The sequence below is a fragment of the Micromys minutus genome, assembly GCF_963924665.1.
Source record: "Micromys minutus genome assembly, chromosome: 24".
Taxonomy (NCBI): Eukaryota; Metazoa; Chordata; class Mammalia; order Rodentia; family Muridae; genus Micromys; species Micromys minutus.
Window position 1 is genome coordinate 41758631 of NC_137959.1, and position 24348 is coordinate 41782978.

The following is a 24348-nucleotide window of genomic DNA, read 5'->3' on the forward strand; positions in this document are numbered from 1 at the left end:
GAGAAGAGGAGTGGGGAGTGAAGGGTCAGACTGCTGAAGGTGCCTGACCTCAGGGGGTTCTGCTCTAGTCCCAGTTTACCCCAGTCTTCCCTTACCTTCCTCAGTCAGTGCTGGGCCTGGGGCTACAGAGCTCCACCCTCTTACTGCTGAGCTGTGAAGGACCGCCCAGAACAAACAAAGCTCAGCTGGAAATACTTTGATGAAAAGCTAAGAGCAAGTCTTTCAAAACCAAGCGAACTCTTCATGCAGGAGTTAGCAGCCAAGCAAGGAGTGTGGCCTGGGGACAGTCCCCTGGCTTGGAGGCACGGTGGACTGGGCATGCCTTCCTTGTCCTGACTCTTTCCTTCTTAGGGACACATCACCAAATGGGATGAAAATCCACCGGGAGATCATAGCAATCTATACTGACCCAACTGTGCCGGAGCCTGAGCAGCTGACTGCCCACATTGACTGCAGGCTACATTTGTGGAAGGGTCACCCTCTCTCTGTACACTGCCTCCCTCCGGTCCCCTGCAGAACCCAACTTCCACACCATAGCAGCCAGCCTGTGTACTCCATGCAACGCCTGATGCAAGTCTGGCTGGTCTGTCTGAACATGATTGTCCAACACTTTCCCCTGACCTGGCAGAAATGGCAGGAAGGAGAGGGATTTAAAGGGGTGGAGAGGTTGGAGGACTTGGTGGGATTCCCTAATTCTCCCCCTGGAGACCCTTCCTTCCCCAGCTCTTCACTGTTCAGACAGTCATTCCCCCCAGACCCCCCCCCCATCTACGGTGTGTTGCTTAGACATAGGCACTGGCAGCCCTGAGGCTCTAGAGCGTTGACATGAAGAATCCATTCAGTCACCTGGCTCACATCCTCTGAACTCACAGAAGCCTAATGCAGTCAAACACCAGAATGTTTATTAACAAAGCACAAAGTCATTAAAAGACCTAAACTGATGGTCACTGGCCTCACACAGCAAAATGTGTGCAAACCCAAACCACTCAAACAGCGCAACTAAAGGTATCAGACCAAAGGCAACTTGAGAAATAATTCAGAAGTACCCTGGCCCATATGCCTGGGGACCCAGAGAAAGATAAATGACTATCTGTGAGGTAGAGCATTTGCAGGGCTGTTGAGGGAGGGGCAAAAACAGGACTGCATGGGACACTTACCTAGAGTAAGAACCCTAGGACAAAGAAGGAGGGTTTGGAATCAGTCAGCCCTCATTCCTCCAACAGTCTTGATGCATGACTGGACATTCCCATGTGTCCTTTGATGGGAACAGGAAAGTCAGAGGCAGAGTGAGTGACATGACCACAGTCTCCACAGGGTCACAGTCCAGGGCTGTGAGTGACTCTGGGAGCCAGCAAGGGTGAAGACAATCTTCACTGGGCTTTCTGCCAGAAGGACCCTGCCAGGGGGCTGTGACTTCTGTGTGGTGAGGTGGACTTTGGTCTCTTAACTGTTGAAGTTTGAAGTAATGATCACTTAAGTCATTTCTGTGACTTGTGACAAAAGGAAGTATGACAGACATGGGGGCAGATGCCAGGAAGAAGGGATGGACAAATAGATAACTCACTGTCAGCCTGGAAGGCACTGCACCAGGCCATCAGCCACAACCATAGTCTATGGGGAAGCAAGCCCTTCCCTCTTGGACCGAAGGGTGAGCCTGCAGGCTAGGTAGGGGCAAGGCCTCCTTGCCCTCTGCACCACAGGGCATGCAGGCATGGTACTTGTCTTCTGGCTCTGTTGTTTCCACTGGGTCCTGTTTAGCCTTCTAAGCCAGCTCCTTCTTGGTTCTTGAGGACCAACCACCTAGCCCTACCATCTACCGCTTTAACACATTTCACTTCTGACTCTACAACTGAAGCTTAGGCCTCTATAATTAAAAGGGGGTGAGGGGCTGGGTGTGGTGGCACACCTTTAACCTCAGGACTCAGCAAGCAGAAGCAAGCAGGTCTCTGTGAGTTCAAGAACAGCTTATCTGCAAATGAGACCCTGTCTCAAATTAAAAGAAAAGGGAAAAAAAGGGAAGAAAAAGAAAAAACTAGAAAATACATTAAAAACATACAAAAGCTACTGTGCACAGTTCAAAGAAAAACAAAGCACCTACTCAGTGACCAGCCCAACAAAAACAGCATCCAGTAAACTCCAGGATTCCCAGGCTTCACTCTTGTCACCTCTTCTACAATGAAGGGCAGACCCCCCTAAAAGCTGGTTTTGGTTTTGGGGTTTTTTTTTTTTACTGGTTTTTGGTTTTTTTTGTTTTTATTTTGAGACACAGGCTGGCCTTAAACTCATGATCCTGAATGCTGGTATCATAGCCTGTACCCCAAGTCTGTTCCTCTGGCTCTCTTTCTGTTCTGCGACACTTCACAATACTGCTGAGTATTGCCTGTTTGAACGGCTCATAAGGAATTCCCAGTGTCCAGAGCTAACCTGCATCCTCCTTTCTGGAGACTTCTGTACCAGCTGAGGTCTGAGCTTCGATGTACGATACCACACTCCCACATATAATTCCCGTCCACACTATCAGCAGCCCAGGGTTGCTTTGTGCCCTCCTGTACAGGGCCATGACTCAAATCTGTCTCTTGGGGACTGGTGCAGGCATTCATGAAGGGATGTGCTGGGCCACAGTGCACTCAGGCCTCCCACTCGACCTTGCCAATCCTTTCTACAGTGAGAGGCCTGCCTCGTCTGACTCACAGGTGGGTGTGCACACTGCCTCCCTCCTCTATGCCACCTGCAGGAACACCTCACAGTTCACCCTCAAACAACAGGGTGTCGGAGTGGTTAGTAGTGGGGCCAAGATTCTTTTGAACCACAAGTGCTGTTGTTTCTGAATCTCTGGAACGCCTTTTCCCATGTTCGCCCCCTCCTCTTGTCCTACCAACTTCTTTACCTCTTAGAATGACAAGACTCCTGGACACATGCTCTCTCTACAATCTCTCCTTAGCACTGTTGGAGCTGGCTGCCTTTTCTCCAAATCCCTTTCTTTATGAGCCGTGTTCATCACGGTTTTTTTTTTTTTTTTTTTTTTTTTTTTACTTCACACTACAACCCCCCTCCCATGCCCCGCAGGGAATCTCCTCACAGTATCTTCTAGACGTTCTTCTGATATAAGTCTGTAAACCTGGATTGTGTAATGGTGGAAACTGGCTTTCATGAATCTTCTACATGGCACCACAGCACCAAAATGCTGTGTATTCAATATAGCCTTAGTAAATACAATATTGCCTTAGTAAATACAATATAGCCTTAGTAAATCCCATTAGTTGCTGTTTGCTCCAGAGCTCAAGTTTCACTCTTGAAGGAAAAAAACTTTGTACCAGCATTCTGGCAAGCCTTTCCCTTACAGGTCTTGACATTCCAGGGGTCCCTTACTCTCTTCTGTCTATTTTTAATCACTGACTGAAGCCACAATGAGGTCCAGAAAAAAAAGAGCAGCAACATAGGAAAAGAACCCAGGAGTCTTACCCAAGATCCAACACCCCTGAGATCCAGGTCTCCACTTAGGCACTGGCAATTAAAGCAACTGCAGGCCACTCCTAGGCTCTCAGCCAAAAGAGCTGAAAAAATGTTTGCTTGCATTAAAATGTTATAAAGTGGACTCCCTCAGCCTCACTCACACTAGACAAAAGATGATTCTGCTCAAGTGTCCGTCAAGCAACGAACAAAATGTGGCCCATGCACAACACAGTGGAATATTACTGAGCTCTAAAAAGGAACAGGGGCATGAAAACATGAGACTGGGGAACACAAAAGACAATTCAGCATATGGTCACATGTATAAAGCATATTTGAAATAGAGTAATTCAGAGACACAGAAAACACAAGGTTTGGGGGGAGGGGCAAGATAGGCCCAAACTGCAGCTCATGGGTGGAATTCCTTTTTGCGGTGGTGGAAACTCTCTGGAATTAGGGTGGTGACACTGTAAATATATTACAAAGTTCTGAACTGTTCATTTCAAAACGGCTACAGTGATGGATTCTGTTATGTGAATTTTGGTTCAATTCAAAAAATCCAACCCAGGGACTGAAAACGATGGCTCAGCAGATAGTTTTGGCTGTGCTTGACTGAGGACGTCAGTTGAGATTCCCGGCAGTATGTAAGAGTGGGTAACTATAGAACCAATTTCTAATTTCGGTATTGGGAAGAAAGGAGCAGACAAGAGGATCGTGGTGGGCCAGCCTGACAGTCTAACCTAAAGAAAACTCCCAGTTCAGTGAAAGACATTTTCTCAAAAAATAAGGTGTCGAGTGATAGACACTGACCTCCACGCCCACACATAAATGAACAACACTCCCTCCTCCCTAACACACACACACACACACACCCTCCACTGATAAAGTAAAGTTGAACTCTGTGCTTCTGTAGTATTTCTGAAATGGCTAGGGTCACGATAAAAAAAGCCATCACGGGAATGAAGTTACAACACTACCACCTGTAAAAAGCGGATAACAACGAGAACTGGGTGAGGTGGTGCATAAAAAGAACTTGCAACAGTACCTTCCTGCCACCCCTCAATAAACGGGAGCCACTAGGATTATCAACACTCGGGGTTTGATGTTAGCTACCACAACTAGTACTGACCCGACTTTATGAAAAAGCTTAGACCTTTGTCCCTGCGGCTTCACTTTATCCCCTCCATCAATTTTACGACGCTGTACTACACAAGAGGAAGGAAACGGACGCAGTGACATCCCAGGATCTCACAGTAAAGGCACAGCCCAGAGCCCTGGCAAGTGGTCCCTGAGACTCCCTGGGAGAACCTGAACCCTCGGCGGTCACCGCCCAGGGGTGCGGCTGAGTACTGGTGGTGAAATAGGGACTCCCTGCTAATGTCTCATCCCTCCACAGCGGCGCCCCGCACAGCCCAGAGACTCTGCAGAACCCACCCGGCTCCGCGGGATCTGCGCGCTTTCCTCAGCAGCGCGGCCATTCTGCATCAGTCCTGAATCCTAGAACCTACTCAGACCTAGTGGCTGGATAAAGGAGGATAAAGAGACACCGAAAAAAGGGCGGTTCCGGGGCGTGTCGCGAGTGCGAGCCGCGGGGCGAGGGCGAAGCCCAGGACACCAGCTTAGGCAGCTGAAGGGCCGCCGGGAGCGCGGAACCAACAGTTCGCGCCTACCGGGTGCGGCGGGGGAGGGCGTTCCCAAGGGTCGGGGTCCAGGGGGCGTGGCCAGGGCCGGAAACGGGGCGCGAGGGGCGTGAGGGGTGCGATACCTGCAGCGAGAGGCGCGGTCTCCTAAGCCCGTCCCGCCGGCTACTCGCGCGGCCGCCGCCCCTGACTCCACCGCAGGTCCGGTATCCACGTGACCGGCGCACGCGCCCGGGTGGAGCCCCAGCTAGGCCCGCCCTCGGCGGCGTAACCGACTGCGCGTGCGCACTGGTTGCCCCGGCGACCAGGGAAGCGTTGGACTGCTAACGACGCGGACCGAAGTACTAGAGCTGAGTGGCGGGGCCAGGAGCGAAAATGCACCCCGAGGCCTCAGAGCCGCCGGTGGACAGCGCGGCAGAACCCAGTCTGGAGGAGTCGGCAGGCGATCACGGCGACGCGAGCTCAGGGGTCCGCAAAGAAGGTGCCATAGCGCCGGGGAGCCCAGGGGGCGAGGGCTCATGTCCCTCAAACATACACATTCACTCAGCTGGGAGCAACCAGCACCACTCACATATACCCATCCAAACAGCTACAAGAACAGCTAGCCAACCCGCTCACACATGCTCATCCACACAATCACGGATCAGCCAGCACCCCACACATATGCCCACCTATTCACTATGCTAGACCTTTAATAATAAGATCAACCCAGTACATATAGAACACCCATTATGTATTGCGTGATAATTTATCAGGTACCTCCTGTGGCTGGGAATTGTTTGCAATGAGTGTATGACACAGTCCCCAGTGTTCAGCGTCATCCAATAACCCCCCACAAATACAGAGAGCTCATCAGTTCTTGAGGGTACATTTGTCTGAGGCTTCTAGAGGTACCCTGCTGGGTAAAAGTGCTTGCAACACAAGCCTCATAACCTGAGTTTGAGTCCCAGAAGTGCATAAATGCAGTGGTTAGGATCTAATCACTAACCATTGCTAAGGTGAGACAGGAGGAGGAAAGGGCAGAATGGCTCAGAAGCTCACAGGTAGCAGAAGCTTGCAGTGCAGCAGAGAAATGAGATATCCTGCCTCAAACAGATAGAAGGAAGGTAGGAACTGACTCCCAAAGCTGTCTCCTGATTTCCACAACCATGTGTGCCCATACATTCTGGTGGTTCCTAAATTATGTGCATTTGACTAGACCTATTTTTTCAAAATTAGCATCTTTAAATGTGTCTACAGTGCTTGAAAGGGTATTTCTTTTTTTTTTGTCAGTTTTTTTTCTTTAGGGAGTTGGGGGGTTTGTTTTAGAGACATAATTTGGAATTTCCTGTGTAGCCCAGGCTAGCCCTGAACTGGAGGGCCTCCTGCTTCAACCTTCCTAGTGCTGTGATCTCAGGAATGAGCTATCACACCCTGCTGCTCCTGGAGGACTATTGGCAGTTTCACACCCAGCTTTGAGGGGAAAAAGGCCAAAGAACAAGGTAGCATAACGCACACCCATGACCTGAAAATTATTAGCATTTTATTCTATTTTTAGATAAGAAAATAAGACATTTCACAAAAAGTCTGCTGAAGCATCAGATTAACACCCCACCTTGGTGAGAATTTACTCCAGACACCTGAGGAATAAATACTAAGAAAAATGTCTCTCATAATAGTGTACCTAGGGTTCTAACATCCAAGGAGCAACCAGCCCAGAACAAAGCTTGCTTCTTTTACACGGTTTTGAGTGATCACACCTAGTGCTTGTGTGTGCTTTTATCCGTGAGTTGTTTTTATGTTGCCACCCCTAAGCTACACTTTGAGCAATTAAACATGTTTACAGAAGGGGAAATGTAGTTGCTCCCATCTGGCAAATGGGAGGATTTATACAGCAGACTGCATCACAGTAATCTCTAAACCAGTGAGGAGAGACAGAGATCCTGTCCTGTTCCAGAACTGCACTTCCAGGTAGCTCTCAGTCAAGGTCATTGTCCCAGTCAAGGTCATTCCCCGTTCAGCTGTCCCTGGTAAGAGAAACAAGCTTGATGAACTCCGGTTCTGCTGAGCAGATTTTAACAGAAACTTCTAACTAGAATTGTGCTTAAGTACAAGTCTACTTATCTTTCTGTTTTCTGAGAGTCTGGTTCCTATGACGTGGGTGGGTGCCCAAGGAGGGCATCAGATCACCTGGAAGTGGAATTACAGATTAGTTGTGAGCTGCCTTGTGGGTGATGAGAACTAAATTCTCTGCTTCTCTGGAAGAGTAACAAGCACTCTTGATGACTAAGCCATCTCTCTGTCACCCTGTAATGTTTCTCCATTACAACATTCTTAGTGTCTTTTTAAGTGTCATATTTAGGCCGATCCTCTGTAAAAACTGCACAGGAGAACATAGTGTGGACTGAGATGTTTACTCTGTGTTGTTTGTGACCGCTGGAATCTGTTAGCAAACCTGTCTTTAAGGTTAAGGGATTGTTTGCAGAGCACAAAGAATTCTTCTGCCTTGAAAATAATGCACCAGCAGCTTCATCCATCAGTAGGGATCATTCTCAGGAACATATGAGGGTATAAAAACTAGTTCCACAAAAAGCACAAATTTCTGTTTACAAAAATAAAAAACACGACAGCCCAGGTTTGTTTATGCTTTTTTTTTTTCTGTCTCACTATATAGCCCACACTGGCCTCAAACCCAACCCGAAACCCAATGGAGAAGAGATTCTACTTCTCCAGCCTCCTGGGATTACCATACCTGTCCTTGAATCTTTTTGATCTTTACAAATTGACACTTTTTCTTTATTTACAGAAATTAAGGAGACCAAGGATACATGTGTGGGCCCTTGTACGACATCTTGCCAAAGTCAGCAGCAACCTAGCGGTGACAATGGGTCAGATGGCCTCTTTGCCCATTCAAGAGATGACAGAGATGATCGGGGCCCCAGGTGTGTGTTGTGCAGAAGCTCCAGCAAGCTACCAAGGAAGGGATGAAGTAATAGCCATTTAGCCCCTTGCATAGACAGCGTCTGAGGAGCCTGCACAGTTACTACCAGAGCAGGAGACAGCAGTAGCTCTTTAAGAGTAAGAGAAGGGGAGGTGGGGGTGTTATTTGTATTTACTTACGTGTATGCATGGGAGTGCAGGTAGCCATGGAGGCCAAAAGTGCTGGGATCCCTAGAGCTAGAATTACAAGTGGCTATATGCTACCTGAAGTGACTGCTGGTAACGTGTCCCATGTCCTCTGCAAGAGCAGCAAACACTTTTAATCACTAAGCCATCTTATCATGTCTCCAGATGTGATTCTCTCTTGTCCTTTCTTGGGGGAAAAATGTGTTCATTAGTATCAGGGAAGAATATAAAGACAAGTGTGTACAGACATGCAGCGTGGCACACATATGAAGGTCAACAGACAATCTGCAGAGTACAGGGATCAAGCTCAGTCTTCAGGCTTTAGTTTTACCCACCTAGCTATCTTGTTATGACCCACAACCCTGCATTGAGACAGAGTCTCACTCTATAGCCCAGGTTGGACTTCAACTTCAGGAACTTCCTGCCTCAATCTCCTGGGGTATTGCCATTACAATTGTGTTCCACTGGGACCGAAGAGATAGCTCAGTGGTTAAGAGCCCTGGCTGCTGCCCCAGAGGACCCTGATTCAATTCCCAGCACCCACATGGCAGCTCACAACTGTTTGTTCTTCAGTTCCAAGGGATCCACACCCTCACACAAATGTGCATGCAAGCAAAGCACCAGTGTAGATTAAAGATTTATTTATTTAATGTATATGAATACACTGTCTCTGTCTTCAGACGCACCAGAAGAGGGCATCGGATCCCCATTACAGATAGTTGTGAGCCACCATGTGGTTACTGGGAATTGAACTCAAGACCTCTTGAAGAGTAGACAGTGCTCTTAACCGCTGAGCCATCTCTCCAGCCCCCAACAGTGCAGATCAAAAACAAACAAATAAGCAAACAAACAGAGACATAGGTACCATGCCTGGCTCACCTCAGTCTTGTTGATGGACACTTCTCAAAGTGTTTTTATTAGGCCAGACAGTGCAGGCTTTTTTAAATGCTGAAAGCAACAATAGCGAGTAAAGTCCTAAGAGCTATAAGAAATAAAGGAAATGGTGCTGGGTTGGCACGAATGAAGACTTAAACTAGGTTACCCAGTACCCAAGCAAACACCCTGCACCTCTCTCCATCTGTAATAAAGAACTGCAGGGGCTGAGCCAGGCAGGAAGCCTGAGGCTCACTTGCCAGCCTGGCTACCCAAATCAGTAGTCTCCAGGCTCAATGAGAGAGGGAGTTCATAGTTCATGGTTCAATATGATATGATAGAGGAAGACAGCTGATGTCACCGCTGGCCTCTGTGTGACCTTGCACACACATAAATACATACAAACAGACCAAAAGAAAAGGGAGAAGGAGGAAGACCTGACATGAGGTTTCAGATTGAGAACTTTAGACAGGATGGATGTAGGAAAGAGCCTGAGCGGGTGCTGTGGCTCACGACAGCAATCTCAACCCCAGCAGTGGCAAAGATAGGAGAGCCACAAGCTTGAGGCCAGCCTGGGTTGCCTAGTGAGCTCCCAGATGTCCTGGGCTAATGAATGAGGCCCTGTCTCCAAACCAAACGGAACCAAATACAAACCTTTAACAGTTTTTTATGAATGACAAGCTGAAGTGAGCATCTGTGTTTTGCTTTTTAACAGGATGACAAAACAGTTCCTCCAAAAGCTCTGCAAGCAACACAAGCTGTACGTCACCCCCGCCCTGAATGACACGCTCTATTTGCACTTTAAAGGTGAGTCCCAGTGAGTCCTTAACCAATGTCTGGCAGAACGTGGCTTGCAGAAGTCATCTTTACGCTCATACACTACTCAGTGAAATTTGGTCTTCTATCTCTCTCTCTCTCTCTCTCTCTCTCTCTCTCTCTCTCTCTCTCTCGTGTGTGTGTGTGTGTGTGCATGCGCGCGCACCTCAGGACTGGACATTTCTTTTTGTAAACCATAGGCTTGTGCTAGGTGTGTTGTGAAGGATAGAGAATTAGGGTAGAAGACAGAGGATGAGGACCTCTGGTCCTCTCTGAATGCAGAGGCACTGAGACTGGCATCCAGGGGACTTGGGCTTGGTGTTCAGCTCCACATCTGCATCTGAGCTCAGGTTCATGTCCAGGACCCTTCTGACCAGTGATGACCAGGATCTCCATCTCTCTGCTGGGGCCCAGAGGGAAGTGGCTGACCTGCTCTTATCTCTCATCTATTTGTCTGTGTATGTATCTAGGAAATCTTTCCTGAGAGCCTTCTATGCATGGAGCTTTCTTAGTCCTGGGAATCCAGAGGTGGCTGTAGCAAGGATGGTTCAGGAGTCCTGTAAGGTGACCCAGGCATGAAGGCTGCTATAGGGAGGAGGATGCTGTTCAGGGAAGCGCACCAGGCTCAGGAATACTTGGGTCTTAGAGTTTGGACAGATGCCCCACCAGTCTCCTCACTTCTACCCCCTCTGAAATTCTCCATCTGGCATCTGAGCATAGCAGTGGTTAGAACAACAGATCCTGGGGGGGGGGGGAGGAAAGGGGGACTGAGGGAGAGGGAGGAAGAGGAGCCAGTATGTAAGGCTCAAGTGGATTTAGACAGAAGGGAACTGAGAGGAGAGGAGCCCACCTTGATTATATGTCACTAGTTAACAAATCACCCTGAAACTCAGCACTTCTAATACATTATCTCACACAGGTTCTGGAGAACAATGGTGATCTGTGTGTGATTAGCTGGGTAGTTCTGGCTTGGGGTCTCTCTTGAGGTGAAATTGCCAAGTGCCCTCAGTTACCTGAACCCTGGGCTGAGGCTGGAAAGCGGCTGTGGGTCACAGCCTCAGTTCCCTACCATGTCAGCCTCTCACTGGCTGCTGGCTCAGCATAGTGCAAGCTGACGAGAGAAAGAACAAGATGGGAATGGGGTCCCCGTACCAGAAGTGACACATGCCAGACTTCTGCCTAATCTGTCATCTCAGGACCACCCTCTTCTTGTTGTACCAACACAAGGGTCTATGATAAGGGTGGAAGATTGGTGTGAGGTCAGAATAGAAAAGTTGGTCAGAGACCTTTGAGAGGTCAAGGAGAGAAAAGATTAACAGTGGGACTTGGCGATAAGGATGTCACATGACCCCAGCTGCTGGTAGATGGCAGGAGCAAAAGAGAGAGGCTGGCCCAAAACTGCTGCTGGAGGAATTGAGGGAGCCAAGGGGCTTCTCCTAGTGAGGAGGATACATGGGTCAGAGCTGGAAGATGGGCCAGGGGTGGGGGAAGAAGGGAGAGAGGGAGGAAGAGAGAGAGAGAGACCAATGTTAAAGGGCAGGAAAAAGACACATAGAAGCACGAAGACTGGCTCAGCAGTGACCAAGGTAAGAGGGTTTGGATGTAGTTCACACCAGACATGAGGCCTTGGGTTCAATCTTCCATGCTAGAAGTAAAAAAATAAGGGGGGAGTGGCTTTGCAAAGAAAAGCTGTTACTATCTGGGGATGCTGCACATGCCTTTAATCCCAGCACTTGGGAGACAGAGGTAGTCAGATCTCCCTGAGTTCTAGGTCAGCCTGATCTACACAGTGAGTTGCAGAATAGCCAGAACCACATGCAGCAATGGTTCTCAATCCATTTAGGACTGTCAAGTGACCCTTTCCCAGAGGTAGACTAAGACCATTGGAAAACATGGGTGTTTATATTACAATTCATAACAGTAACAAAATTATACTTATAAAATGGCAACAAAAATAGTTTTATGGTTGGGGGTCATCACAACATGAGGAACTGTGTTAGAGGGTCTCAGCACCAGGAAGCCTTAGAGCCACTGACATAAAGAGACACAGACTCAAAACTAAAACAAAAAACATCTTTAAAAAAGAAAGGGAGGAAAGAGATGTGGGTTTTTTAATCTCTCAGTTCCAAGACCGAGGTGCTAGCAGATTCATTGTCTATTGAGGGCTGCTTCCAAGTTCACAGATGGATACATCTGTCTGTGACCCCAGTCTATAGCCCAAGGTGGACTTGAACTTGCGATCCTTTTGACATAGCCTCTAGGGAGCTGAGATCACTGTTGTGTGCCACTCTGCCAGACAGTCTCTATCTAAAAGGTCACTAATGTCATCGTCAAGCCCCACCCTCATAAACTCCTCACAGACACCCCACCCTCCAGGCTCCTCCTCTCAACTCCCTGTCCTTCAACATCAGAATTTGCAGAGACCCAAACACACAGCCTCTGCCAACGGGCAAACCCAGCAGTGTCCAGGCTCCTCTGAGCACCCTGGAGCCTCACCAGCCCCTCCCCACCAGGCTTTGACCGCATTGAGAACCTGGAGGAGTACACAGGCCTGCGCTGCCTCTGGCTGGAGTGCAATGGCATCCAGAGGATTGAGAATCTGCAGGCCCAGAGCGAGCTGCGCTGCCTCTTCCTGCAAGTCAACCTCTTGCACAAGATTGAGAACCTGGAGCCGCTCCAGAAGCTGGACGCCCTCAACCTGAGCAACAACTACATCAAGACCATCGAGAACCTCTGTAAGCTCAGCAGCCCTGCTCTGCACCACGGCCCAGCTGAGATTCTAGAGTATGGGCTGGGAGCGTGTGGTGCAGATGCTCACTTGTGCTTTCTCTCCTCCAGCCTGCCTCCCTGTCCTGAACACATTGCAAATGGCGCACAACCGCCTGGAGACGGTGGCAGACATTGAGCACCTCAGGGAGTGTCCACAGCTCTGTGTCCTCGACCTCTCCCACAATGTGCTGAGTGACCCTGATATCCTGAGTGTGCTTGAGAGCATGCCCTGTCTGGTAAGTCAGCCAACTTGCTTCAGAAACATCAGCTTCTCCCCTCCTTCCCTCCTCTGCTTTCCTCCCCCTCCTTCTCTTCTTCCTTCCCTCCCCTCCTTTCTTCCCCTCCTTCCTTCCCCTCCTTCCTTCCCCTCCTTCCTTCCCTTCCTTCCCTCACCTCCTTCCTTTCCCTCCTTCCCTCCTTCTGTCCTTCCTCTTTCCTATTTGTAGTTGTGTGACTTTTCCTGGGAAGACTTGAACAATTATCTAATGTCCTTAATGGGACTTTCTTCTTCCAGCTATCAAAATGGGTTCTATCCACTTATCAGAATGGGTTGAGATCCTCACCACTTGGGCCAGAACCCCTGAGGCTTTACTCTGTATCACCATGTAATGTCATCTCTCTCTCTCTCTCTCTCTCTCTCTCTCTCTCTCTCTCTCTCTCTCTCTCTCTCTCTCTCGGGGGGGCATGCTCACTAATAAATATGCCTGTTTGTGGAGGCCAGAGGTCAGCCTCGGGTGTTCTTCACCCACCATTTCTTACAAGGATGCCAGTCAGGCCAATTGGGGCCTAAGGACCTCACTCTAACTTAGTTACCCTGTCAATGATCATATCTGCAAATACAATCACATTCTGAGGCTCTGAGGAGGAAAACTGGGGGCTGGCAGAGGGGAAATGACAACACAGGACACTCCAGTCTGTTACAGAAGTGGTCACCTTTTATTGTTTTTCTGAGGCAACACTGCACAGCATACGCTTTCTGAGGAACAGAAGAGCACATTTCCCCACAGTCTTCAGCCCAGCAAAGCCAGGTTCTGTGCTCTACACAGTCCTCCGTGAAGACTGCTCAGGCTTTGCTACTTAGTACGTTCTCTAGAGCTCTGGTTACCTCATTGGCACTCGGATTGTTCAGAGACACATTCTTCTCTTGGCCAAAAGTAGTGAGCCCAGAGCCTGGCTGCACCTTGGGAACATTCTCAGATTAGAATGGGCAGGCCAGGGTGTGCTTTCTTCAGCTCCATATAACTTTTCTGGGGGAAGTCCCTCACACCCTGGGTACCAGTGAATGCCAGCATAAGTGAATGCAAATCTCATGTAGCCCTAGCTTCGTACTGATCACTCGGCTAGCAATGGAGGCTGCATTTTGAGTTTTGAGACAGATTTTGTGTAGCCCAGACTGGTCTTGAACTTGCTTGCTGTGTTGGGGGGGGGGGAGTGACTTTGACTTCTGACTTTTTATTTTAAGTGCTGAGAACATTTGTGTACCCCTACACCAGTTAAAACCTGACTGGGTTTTTTTTTTTTTTTTTTTTTTTTTTTTTTTTTGTGATGCTTTAACCCCATCCCCCAGCACAATGCAGTCCTTATCTTCTACATATGGAATACTTTTCTGCTTCCTGCTGTGAACCTTGAAAATACAGCAAGGAGAGTGAAGGGGCCAGGCCGCCATAGCATGGTATAGTGGTTTGAATAGGAATGGCCCCCACAGGCTTGTATTTTTGAATGCTTGGTCATTAGAGAGTGGCACTACTTGTCAGGGATTAGAAAGTGTGGTCTTCTTGAAGTAGCTGTGATCTTGGTGTACTTTGGGGTTTCAAATGATCACGCCAGGCCCAGTTTCTCTATTCTTGATGCCTGCAAATCCAGATATCTGCCTACATGCAGCCATGCTTCCTGCCATATGACAATGGACTAAACCTCTGAAATTTTAAGCAAGCTCCAATTAAATGTTTTTCTTTGTAAGAGTTCCATGGCCATGATCTCTCTCCACAGCAATAGAACACCAACTAAGACACATGGCAAGTCCAAAGCTAATTCATTTGTTTCTAATATGGATAAATTTCCCCAGCAACATAGGCCCGTTTAAATGTGAAAAACACCTGATGTGCTCAGGCAAACAGACTGCAAGATGATTCATATTACCCCTGAGCTTCCTCAGGAAGAGGCCAGAGGGTGCACATCTGGTCAGGGGAGAGGGGTACTGCCAGTGCTGGGTCAACTTTCCGTACTGCATTCTGACCCCCAGGAGATCTGGCACCCAGTAGGAAAGGCCTCTCCAGCAACCTGTATAACACTGTGGGGTGTGTGTGTTTTGTGTGTAGTGTTTATGTGTGTGTAGGCATAGATGTGTTGGGCAGGGAATATATGTAGAGATGAGAGGACAATGTTCAGAAGTCGGTTCTCTCCTTCTACCTTGTCAGTTCTGGGAACTGAACTCAGGTTGTCAGCCTTGGCAGCAAGTTCCTTTACCAAAAGGTCCTGATTGTCTGACTTTGATAATCAGCCTGGATCTGCATGTTGCTTTGCAGCGTGTACTGAACCTGATGGGAAACCCAGTGACCAAACACATCCCTAACTACCGCAGGACAGTCACTGTTCGTCTGAAGCACTTGACTTATCTGGATGACAGGCCAGTTTTCCCCAAGGACAGGTAAGAAAGGACCTGGGTCACATGCATTTGACAGCTTGTGCTCTTGCACACTTGTTACACTTTCAATTTTCACACATCAGTAAATACCCTCTGGATCCCATTAATGGCACCATTACTGCCCACCACAGGAATGGGGGAGGGGCACTTGTCCATAGAATCTTTACTTTTTTTTTTTTAAAGATTTACTAGATTTACTTATTTATCTTATATATACCAGTACATTATAGCTGTCTTCAGACACACCAGAAGAAGGCATCGGATCCCATTACAGATGGTTGTGAGCCACCATGTGGTTGCTGGGAATTAAACTCAGGACTTCTGAAAGAACAGCCAGTGCTCTTAACTGCTGAGCCATCTCTTTAGCTCCAAATCTTTACCTTTTTACAATTACTATGTGTGTGTGTGTGATGGCATACCTGCTCGCATAAGAAGCCAGCTTGCACCGTGTTGGTCCTGGAGACAGAACACTGAACTAAGGTCATCAGGCTCAGGAACAAACTCCTTTTCCTGCTGAGGCATCTCACTGGCTCTTGTCTTTGGTGGAGTAGAAGTGATGGCCAGGCAGCGACTGTATGCTGGACCTCTGAGGAGCCAGCAAATGGTTCTCCAAAGCCTCGCTGTCACGCTTTCTTTTCAGCATTGTGAGAGGATCTGAGTTTTCTGCATCTTTGCCAACGTCACATTTTTACTCTTAATGTGGGAGGCAAAGCATGGGCTTGTCATGCCTGTGACCGCCTTCTGCTGGGGGCTCTTGTAAGGCAGGTTTTCTTATTCACTAGTCGTTGTCACCTGCTCTTTGGGAAATGCTGGCTTTGTGCCTCTGCTCATTTAAAACAGTGTACCTTTTGAAAGAAGCCATTTTGGATGAAGGAAAAGTAGTTTCCTAGTATGAAAAACAAATATTTGCATCCTTGGGGATACTTGTTAAAATTGATGAAACAAAGTTGATGGAAAATTAGTATGTGAACTCCAACACTTTTAAAAAGATTTATTTGATGTGTGTGTGTGTGTGTGTGTGTGTGTGCGTGTGTGTGTGTGTGCGCGCGCGCGCGCGCGTGCGTGTGTGTGTGTGTGTGTGTGTGCACTGCGTATATACAGCTGACTGGTGAGACCAAAAGAGGGCATGAGATCCCCAGGAGCTGGAGTTACAGGCAATTGGGAGCCACCCAATGTGGGCACTGAGATCTGAATTCTTATCCTCTACAAGAGCAGCAAGCACTCTTAACCACTAAACACAGAACCATCTCCAGTTTCTTGATTGTGAAGAAATGAGTAAGCTCAAGGGTGGAGGAGATGGCTCAGTCAGTAAAGTTCCCTCAGAAGCATGAGAACTTAAATTTGGTCCCAGAAACACATGAAAACCTGGGCACTGTGGCAGGTGCCTGCCATCCCAGCTCTGGAGAGATGGAGACAGTGTTCCTGGACCACACTGGCCAACCAGCCTAGCCTACTCAGGGGCTTCAGGTCCCAGGAAGAGACCCTGCCTCAAAAATAGTGGATGGTGCCTGAAGAGGAAAGGCACCTGAGATCATTCCCTGGCCTCCATGCACACATCCACACATGTACATACATGTACATTTGCATACACGTGTACAGACAGGTACAAGACCAAGGAACAAACACATTTGGCCAGACAGCAAATGTTTATAATTTTCTTTTAACCTTTACAAGTTGTAGGGAGCCTGATAGAGAGATGGCTCAGAGGTTGAGAATATTTGCTGTTCTTGCAAACCACTCTGCTTGGATTCCCAACACAGCTTATAACTACCTCTAACTCCAGCTCCATACATAAAATGAAACATAAATACATCTTTAAGTAAAAGAGTTAGTTCAGCCTAATGTCCTCCTTCTGTATCCCTTCCCCCACCCACTCCCCTGCTTCTCAGGGTCTCACTCATCCTCGGCTGGTCTGGAACTCGTGGCACTGTTCCTGCTCAGGTGTGGACAGCATGTGCCCACACCCAGCCCCCAGTTCCATCCTCTGTCCTTCCCTAGGGCGTGTGCAGAGGCATGGGCCCGAGGGGGTTATGCTGCCGAGAAGGAAGAGCGTCACCAGTGGGAGAGCAGGGAACACAAGAAGATAACAGACAGCCTAGAAGCCTTGGCCATGATCAAGCGGCGGGCTGAGGAACGGAAGAAGGCAAGAGACAGAGGTGCGCCCACATCTGCACAAGCTGCGGAGTGTGACCCTTATCACATGACTCTGGTGTACGGTCTAGGAAACATACAAGGGTCAGACACTTACTGCAGATAGATCAGAGAGAGATTAATGTCAGATCGAGTCTTTGGTGGGCATCCAGTTCTCTCATTTAATGAGGAAAGCTGATGTGCATGCTAATGAAATGGATGTATGCAGGGTTTACAGACATAATTAAACCCTGGGCGCTGCAGAGATGGCTCAGCAGTTCAGAGCCCTGGCTGCTCTTCCAGAGGACCCAGGGTTGATTCCTAGCACCCATGTATTAGCTCCTAAGCATCACTAACTTCAGTCCTAGGGAATCTGACACCTTCTTCTGGCTACCATGAAGGACATTACAGTCAGGTTTCCCGTAGTCTCACAGTTGCAGGGCTGAGAGCTCTGATTGACAGGAGGATATAGCAGATAAGGGCAGAGGCACCTAAGACTCCTTCAGAACATGTTGAAAATTCTGTCTTAATCCCAATCCAAAATTCATGGGATGGAAATTTTATGATCACTGTGTGTACATGTATGGTGTAGTGTAATGTACCAGGTACAGACATATAGAGCAGGGTTAGGGCCTTTCACAAATTCCTGGGTCCTTCCTGAGACAAGGGCTTATCAGCTGCTGTCAGCCTGTGTGACCCTGGAGGCAGACTCAAAACGACCTCTATCAGCAAGACTACCTTCCAGACAGCTTAACAGCACATCCTTGTACCAGTCCAGCCTTAGGCAAAGCTCCAACTTCAACTCTGGACTTTGCTTCTCTAGGGGAGACACCCCTGCCAGACAGTGAAGAGAGTATCCCCACCAGTCCGGAGGCTCAGAAAGAGCCACCCATGGCGGAAACCCAGCAGAAGATAGAGTCGTTTGTGAAGGAGAGCTTTGAAGCCAAAGATGAACTGTTTCCAGAGAAGCCAGGAAGAGAAGAGGAGCTGCCTGTGGTGGTGGTGAACGGGGCAGTGGAAGATCCAGGCCTGTCAGGGAACCTGGCTCACACCCAGACACCTGCGGTGGTCACCCCTGAAGGTAAGGCAGCAACTAAAGAGGACAGCCCCTGACCCTGCACAGCTATGACCCCTGACCCTGCACAAAGCTAAGGCTCAGACTCTGAATCCACTGCTGTGGTTCTCTTTCTAGAAGATAAGGTCCATGGGAAATCTTATTTCCAAGGGAGAAAAGTACACCTTTGGAAACACACATCACATTAAAATCAGATGAAATGATATAAGCACCAGGGGAAGCTATTAGCAGAACCATTTACTTAAGCCAGTGACTCATTTGGAATCAATAGGAGTGATGATGTTTTCCACTGGGTTTTGGATGGAGCCATCCCAGCCAAGTGTGTTTTGACACAAAAGGAACGGTGCTCCCAAACAAGCACTCAGGACTGGCTCACAGCCCAGGGAGGCCACTTTCATTATAAATGTTAGACTCATTAAAAATGGAGAACTGGAGAGACAGACAGGTAGATTTCTGGTACTCTCTGGCCAGCCAACCTGGCTGTATCCATGAGCCCCAGTTCCTAGAAGAAGACCCTGTTCTAGCATGCTTTCTGTTGCTATGATAAAACACTCTTACTAAAATCAAGTAGGGAGGGAAAGGGTTTTACTCAGCTTACACTTCCAAGTCATAGTCATCCCTGAGGATGTCATGGTAGGAACTCAAGCAGGAAATGTAGAGGAACACTGCTTGCGGCCTGGGTCTCTGGCCTGTGCTCAACTAGCTTTCTTATAGCTCAGGGCCACCTGCCCAGGGAAAAATGCTTTGCAAAGTGGGCTGGATCCTCCTATACCAATTAGGAATTAAGACAGCCCCTCACAGACATGCCCCCAGGCCCGTCTGGTCTAGACAGTCTTTGCTGTAGGCTTCCCTCTCAGATGATTCTAGGCTATAGTTACTGATGGGTAACCCAAGACTTCCCCAGGATGACACAGGAGCTGGCTTGGGATGTTTTGTGTCTGCAGGACCATGGACACAACATTCAGAGCACTAACCTGACAGGGTGTGAGGTCTGGTCCAGAAAGTAGGCCCTGCTGCTTGAAGAAGTCTGGAAGTGCTGTGCTCTCACTAAAGGACTGGGTGCTGGGGCTGCAGGAATTGCCACACAAGTGAAGGGCGGGGCAGAACCTCAGCAACCCACCCAGCTGGATCTTATTTCAGTCCACACTGCCAAACGCCAAAGTTTTGAACTAAGAACAGTCACCTGTCTTTGTTCTTCAACATCTTCAAAAAGCCCAGAATATCCAAGTCCTTTACAGGATGTGTGGGCTTGGTGGGAGTGGGAGCAGGAGTGCCTCTGGCTGTTCCCAGGACCGTAGGGTTAGTGATCCCAGTGTGGGAACTCAGGTATCTCAGGCTTAAGAGAGGCAGGAAATACAGGACGGAGTGCAGAGGGAGGCATGCAAGGACAGTGTAGAGAGGAGACTGAGGCAGGGAGCACAGGTACCCTGGCTGTGTGTGCAGCAAGAGAGGCAGGAGCCAGGTGGAAGTGGCAGCCCAGGGGCAGTGGGGTGCTGCACGCCTTTAATCCCAGTATTAGGGAGGCAGAGGCAGGTGGATCTCATGAATTCAAAGCCATTCTGGTCTGGTCAATAGAATGAGTTTCAGGTCAGCCAGGGCTACCCAGAGGAAATAGTCTCAAAACAAGACAAAACAAAACAAAAATGGAGAGAAAGGGTATCGGCAGGGGTGGGTACTGGAGAGCCACAGCCACCAAGAGAAACCTGCCTTTGGTGCCCTGACATGTATGCACATCAGGTATGCTATAGTTCTTCTGGGTTTGATAGGGTTCTGTGCCAGATTGTCTGGACACGTGCCTTGCTTTGGATTTTGCTTATACGACTAGGAAGGCGTGTTGTCTCTAGCTCAGGACACATGGAAGGTGAATTGTCAGACACTTAGCCTGCCAGTTTTGAGCTTCTGGGAAAATGTTTCTGTTCAGTAAGGGTCTTGCTTGTCCTATGGAGGTTGGATAACATGGATGTTCTGTGGCTGGTATTTGAAGGTACAGGGCTTCTAAGTTCAGCATGTGGGGCTGTCTCACCACCTCCGATACAAATGTCACAAACGGATCTGCAGGTCAAGATGAACTTCCTGGCTCAGTCATTCCTCTGTGTGCCCAGCTAAGCTAACAGTAGAAACGGATAGATCACACAGGGACAGGGCTTCGGAACTTGGCGAGGAGGGCCTGGAAGAGGGGCTCATAGTACTTCTGCCCATCCGAGCAGTCTTCTGTGCTGTCACAGGCCCTAACCCTGGAGAGCAGGTGGACAGGCAGTGCAGGCTTACAGAGAGGCCTCCACCAGGGCTGGGCTCCCCTTTCTTGCTAGGCAGTTAGGTTGTCTGCTCTGGGATCGGCTGCTTCTGCAGTCTTTAGACTCGCCTCCTGTCACAATAAGGGCCAGCTTCTTCCTTTCTTTCCTTTCCTTTCCCAGAAGGTCTGTCCTTCCACCACTAGCTTGTCACTCCAGCTTTGTGTCTGAAACAAGTGCTGGGTCAGTAACTTCTCACTGCTCTTCCTCAGAGTTCACATCTCCAGTGGTAACTACTGATGGGGCCAGAACTGAAGACACAGAGGCCATTGCCCTGGAGACCAAGGAGAGGCTTTTCATTGATGTGAGCAGGGGGCTTCAAGCTGAGGGTGGGGTGATACCTTTGTGGTCCTCACTGTATCAGGAGTCCCCCAGGAAGCAGATATATCACAGCCAATAGGCTTAATTAACCCCAGCCATCCTACTCAGACTCAGATTTAGAAGCTGGTCCATTTACATCATCTGGGCTGTGAAAGCCACACTAGAGGTTTCCAAGGACATTACAGTGCAAAACAGTTCTGTGGCCAACCCTAGAGTCACACAGTTTCACTGGAGTCTGCTGGGCCTCACACCCACACTCTGGTAGGTGGTTCTAGCCACCTCATTGGCTGGTCTCCACTCTGCTTCCTGTTGGTTGATCATGGTGTGATTCTCCAAGGTCCTTCCAGCAAATGTTGAGTTACAGCTGTTACTGCTCCCCAAAGCTCCTCCCATTTGGATGACAATACAATGTATTTCATGCATGCAAAGCATGAGAAATCAAATACTGTCACATTGTCCCAAGAACTGCAATTCATTGGAGTAACAGTTTGGGGGACATGCAAACCCCTGTGAGCTGGGCTCACTCTGCCTGTTCAAAGCCTAAGCTTTGAATTGAGAATCGGATGTTCAGTGAAGATGTAGTGGAGTCTGAGACTGCCTTGCTTGAGACTCGGTATGGACTGAGTGTTCTGAGATAGGTAGTATTATCATCCAGTGTTACGCAGCAGGAACGGGAGAGAAAGAGAGGTTAAGCAACATGCCCAAGGCCACACATCTAAGAAATGGTGACATGGTTTCAGGAGGCATGAGGCCCAGAATACTGTGTAACAGGTACTTTTGAGTTTAGATTCCCTGTGACAGAACAGAGTGAAGAAGCTGTGCCAAGCTAGCCTGCAAACCCTCTTCATTACCCACACTTGAAGTGCCAGTGTGGCTTTGAACACACTGAGGTCTGGTGGGCATGGGTGGGAGCTGCTGAGGGGCCTTGGTGATAGTTCCCTTGTCTCTTGCTGACACTTTCTTCCACTGTCTCTGGATGACAATGTGGTCATTGACTCTTTCAGGACCTGCCTGATTTGGAAGATGTTGATTGTACAGATGCATCTGTGGAAGACCAGACAAAGGTCAGCATTTTCTTTCCTAAAGCCCAGAATGGTTTCAACTTAAGGCAGCAGCACTTACCTGCCTCAGCCTCCCAAGTACTAGGCTTACAGGAGTGCACCACTGTGCCTTTCCTTTAGAAGCCATGTCTCTGTCCTGAAAGGGAACTGCCCTTCTGAGCAGAGCTACATTCCCACCTCACTGAGAAAGCAGCTGCTCTCTGGTCCCTCCGAGGGCTGACTTCGGTGACTCAGGCTTTCTGCTGCAAGTTCTACTGGTGGCTGCATGACATGAACTTGGAGCGTTCTGCCTTGTGCTGTGTTCCCATGCATGCCTCCCAAACTCATCTACTAAAGCTGTTGAGAGGAGCATAACCAGGAGCCAGCAAGCAACTGTCAGACTGTGCCCAGAGGCTTTGGATGGAACCTTTTCAGGAGATCTCAACCACAAATAAGCACACTGGCCACAGCACTGTGGGGACTGAGATTGTCCAGGAACAAAATCTGAAGACTTGCTGGGCTATAAAGGGTGTGAAGGAAGCTAGAACCCAGGTCTTGGTGGAGTGTGGAGGAGGCTAGATCCCAGGTGTTGGTGGGGTGTGGGGAGGCTAGATCCCAGCATTGGTGGGGTATGGTATGTGGTGAGTGAAGCGTGGATTATCTGCTGGCTGAGGTGTTCATCCTCAGGCCCTGGAGCAGCCTGCTTCCTCCCTACCCTGCAGGTGCTTTCCTGTATTGTGACCACAGGAAAACCAGACACACTTCATGTTCTCTTACCAGGAAACAGGCATCCCGAAAATCCAGGCCATCTCCAGCGTGAGTGACGATAGTGACCTGGAGCTGGATGAGCTGTCCCTCTCCATGTTTGAGGGCACTCCTATAGGTACCACAGGTGCCCTCTCAAACATATTTGCCATCTCCAAGGACACCTCAAAGGCAGCCAGGGTGCCTTTCGCAGACATATGTACGCCAACAGTAACAACAGACTTAGAAACCCAAAGTCAAGACTCCAGCAAAACGTCTTCACGCCCCCTCATCCAGGAGCTCGAAGAGGATGAGCTGGTAGAGGGAGAGTCAGACCAGTCACTGCCACCACAAACCCGTGCAAGTGACCCTGCACTGGCCCAGTCTAGTATTGATGGAGACAGCCAGCCGCCTGCAGCCACTCCACTAGGTAACACTCTGTAAGAGGCTATGGAAGGAGGGACTGTCCAGCTAGACCAATCTCAGGGGTAGAGGTTTCTGACCATTCCTAGTTCTGGCTGGGGTGTGTCACCTGGCCCTATGGTTCTAGGCCAGAGGCTCTAGAGGAGGGGACCACAGACACTAGGGCTGAGTGACAAAAAGCACTGGTGCTAGCTAGGCAGTGGAGGCGTGGCTGGCCAGTGTTGGCACGGCAGCCTAAGCCACACACCTGGTGCTGTGTGCAGGCACTGGCTGTCTGAGCAGTTAGCACAAACAGAAGAGTACCCCAGGGTTGGGTGTGCATTTTAGGTACTTGCTTTTGGGGTGGCTTATGTTTCCATGCTCCTCTTGTACGTACACACACACACACACACACACACACAAGAGAACCTGACTTGCAGCCCAGTAAGTGTTTCTGGGAGTCTGTGCTGGCCTGGACTAGTGCTCAGCAAGAAGGGCAACTTTACCCAGGTACTGATTTGTTGTCTCCCAACTCCTCAGGGGATGGAGCTGAGAATGAAGCGTGGTTGTCGTTGCACCTGGAGCCCAGCGCCCGGGTAGGCCTGGAAGATATTGAATTTGGCTTGGACTGAAGCCCAAGGCGGTCTACACTGATAGGCTAGCAGTGGCGCAGCGGATGCAGGGCACCCTTTCCTGTTGCTGGTGCACTCTGGCAGTGCTGTACGGCTTGTACCAGTGTGCCTTGTACCCAACACATTGGTTTTCCCTGGTCACAGATCCCACGGGAACATAAACACTTTAAGACCCACACGGTCAGCATGACTGCCAGTCAGGCTCTCTTCTGATGACATCAGAAACCCCACCCCACTGTATTATTTATGTGTGTCTTGAAAAGGGAGAGGGAGTGGGCTTGACACATCAGACACCATCTGCTCTGCCCACATGACCATCCGGCTCAAGGCTAGTGGACAGGTTTATTCAGCCCCAGAGTTAACCCCTATTGAACCTTTGTGGACTGTGACACAAACAACCCACAACAGCTGACCCA

The 24348-nt window shown here is 49.1% G+C and overlaps 2 protein-coding genes across 2 annotated transcripts in view; one reads left to right on the forward strand and one right to left on the reverse strand.

Annotated features, from left to right (window-relative positions):
• Positions 1-5299, reverse strand: part of HSDL1 (hydroxysteroid dehydrogenase like 1) — a 12578-nt gene extending 7279 nt beyond the window's left edge. The window contains exon 1 of the mRNA XM_080937315.1: positions 5216-5299. The gene's annotated coding sequence lies outside the window, so the exon portion shown is untranslated. The remainder of the gene's footprint in view (positions 1-5215) is intronic.
• A 166-nt stretch (positions 5300-5465) lies between these two features.
• Positions 5466-23932, forward strand: DNAAF1 (dynein axonemal assembly factor 1; the record flags this gene model as incomplete). The annotated part of the gene is made up of 12 exons (XM_080937358.1): positions 5466-5571; positions 7876-8011; positions 9784-9875; positions 12398-12619; positions 12723-12889; positions 15179-15300; positions 17296-17453; positions 18251-18508; positions 21006-21097; positions 22119-22178; positions 22935-23328; positions 23841-23932. The coding sequence occupies 12 exons, from the start codon at positions 5466-5468 to the stop codon at positions 23930-23932; spliced, it is 1899 nt and encodes a 632-aa protein (XP_080793484.1).
• Between the last annotated feature and the right edge of the window lie 416 nt (positions 23933-24348).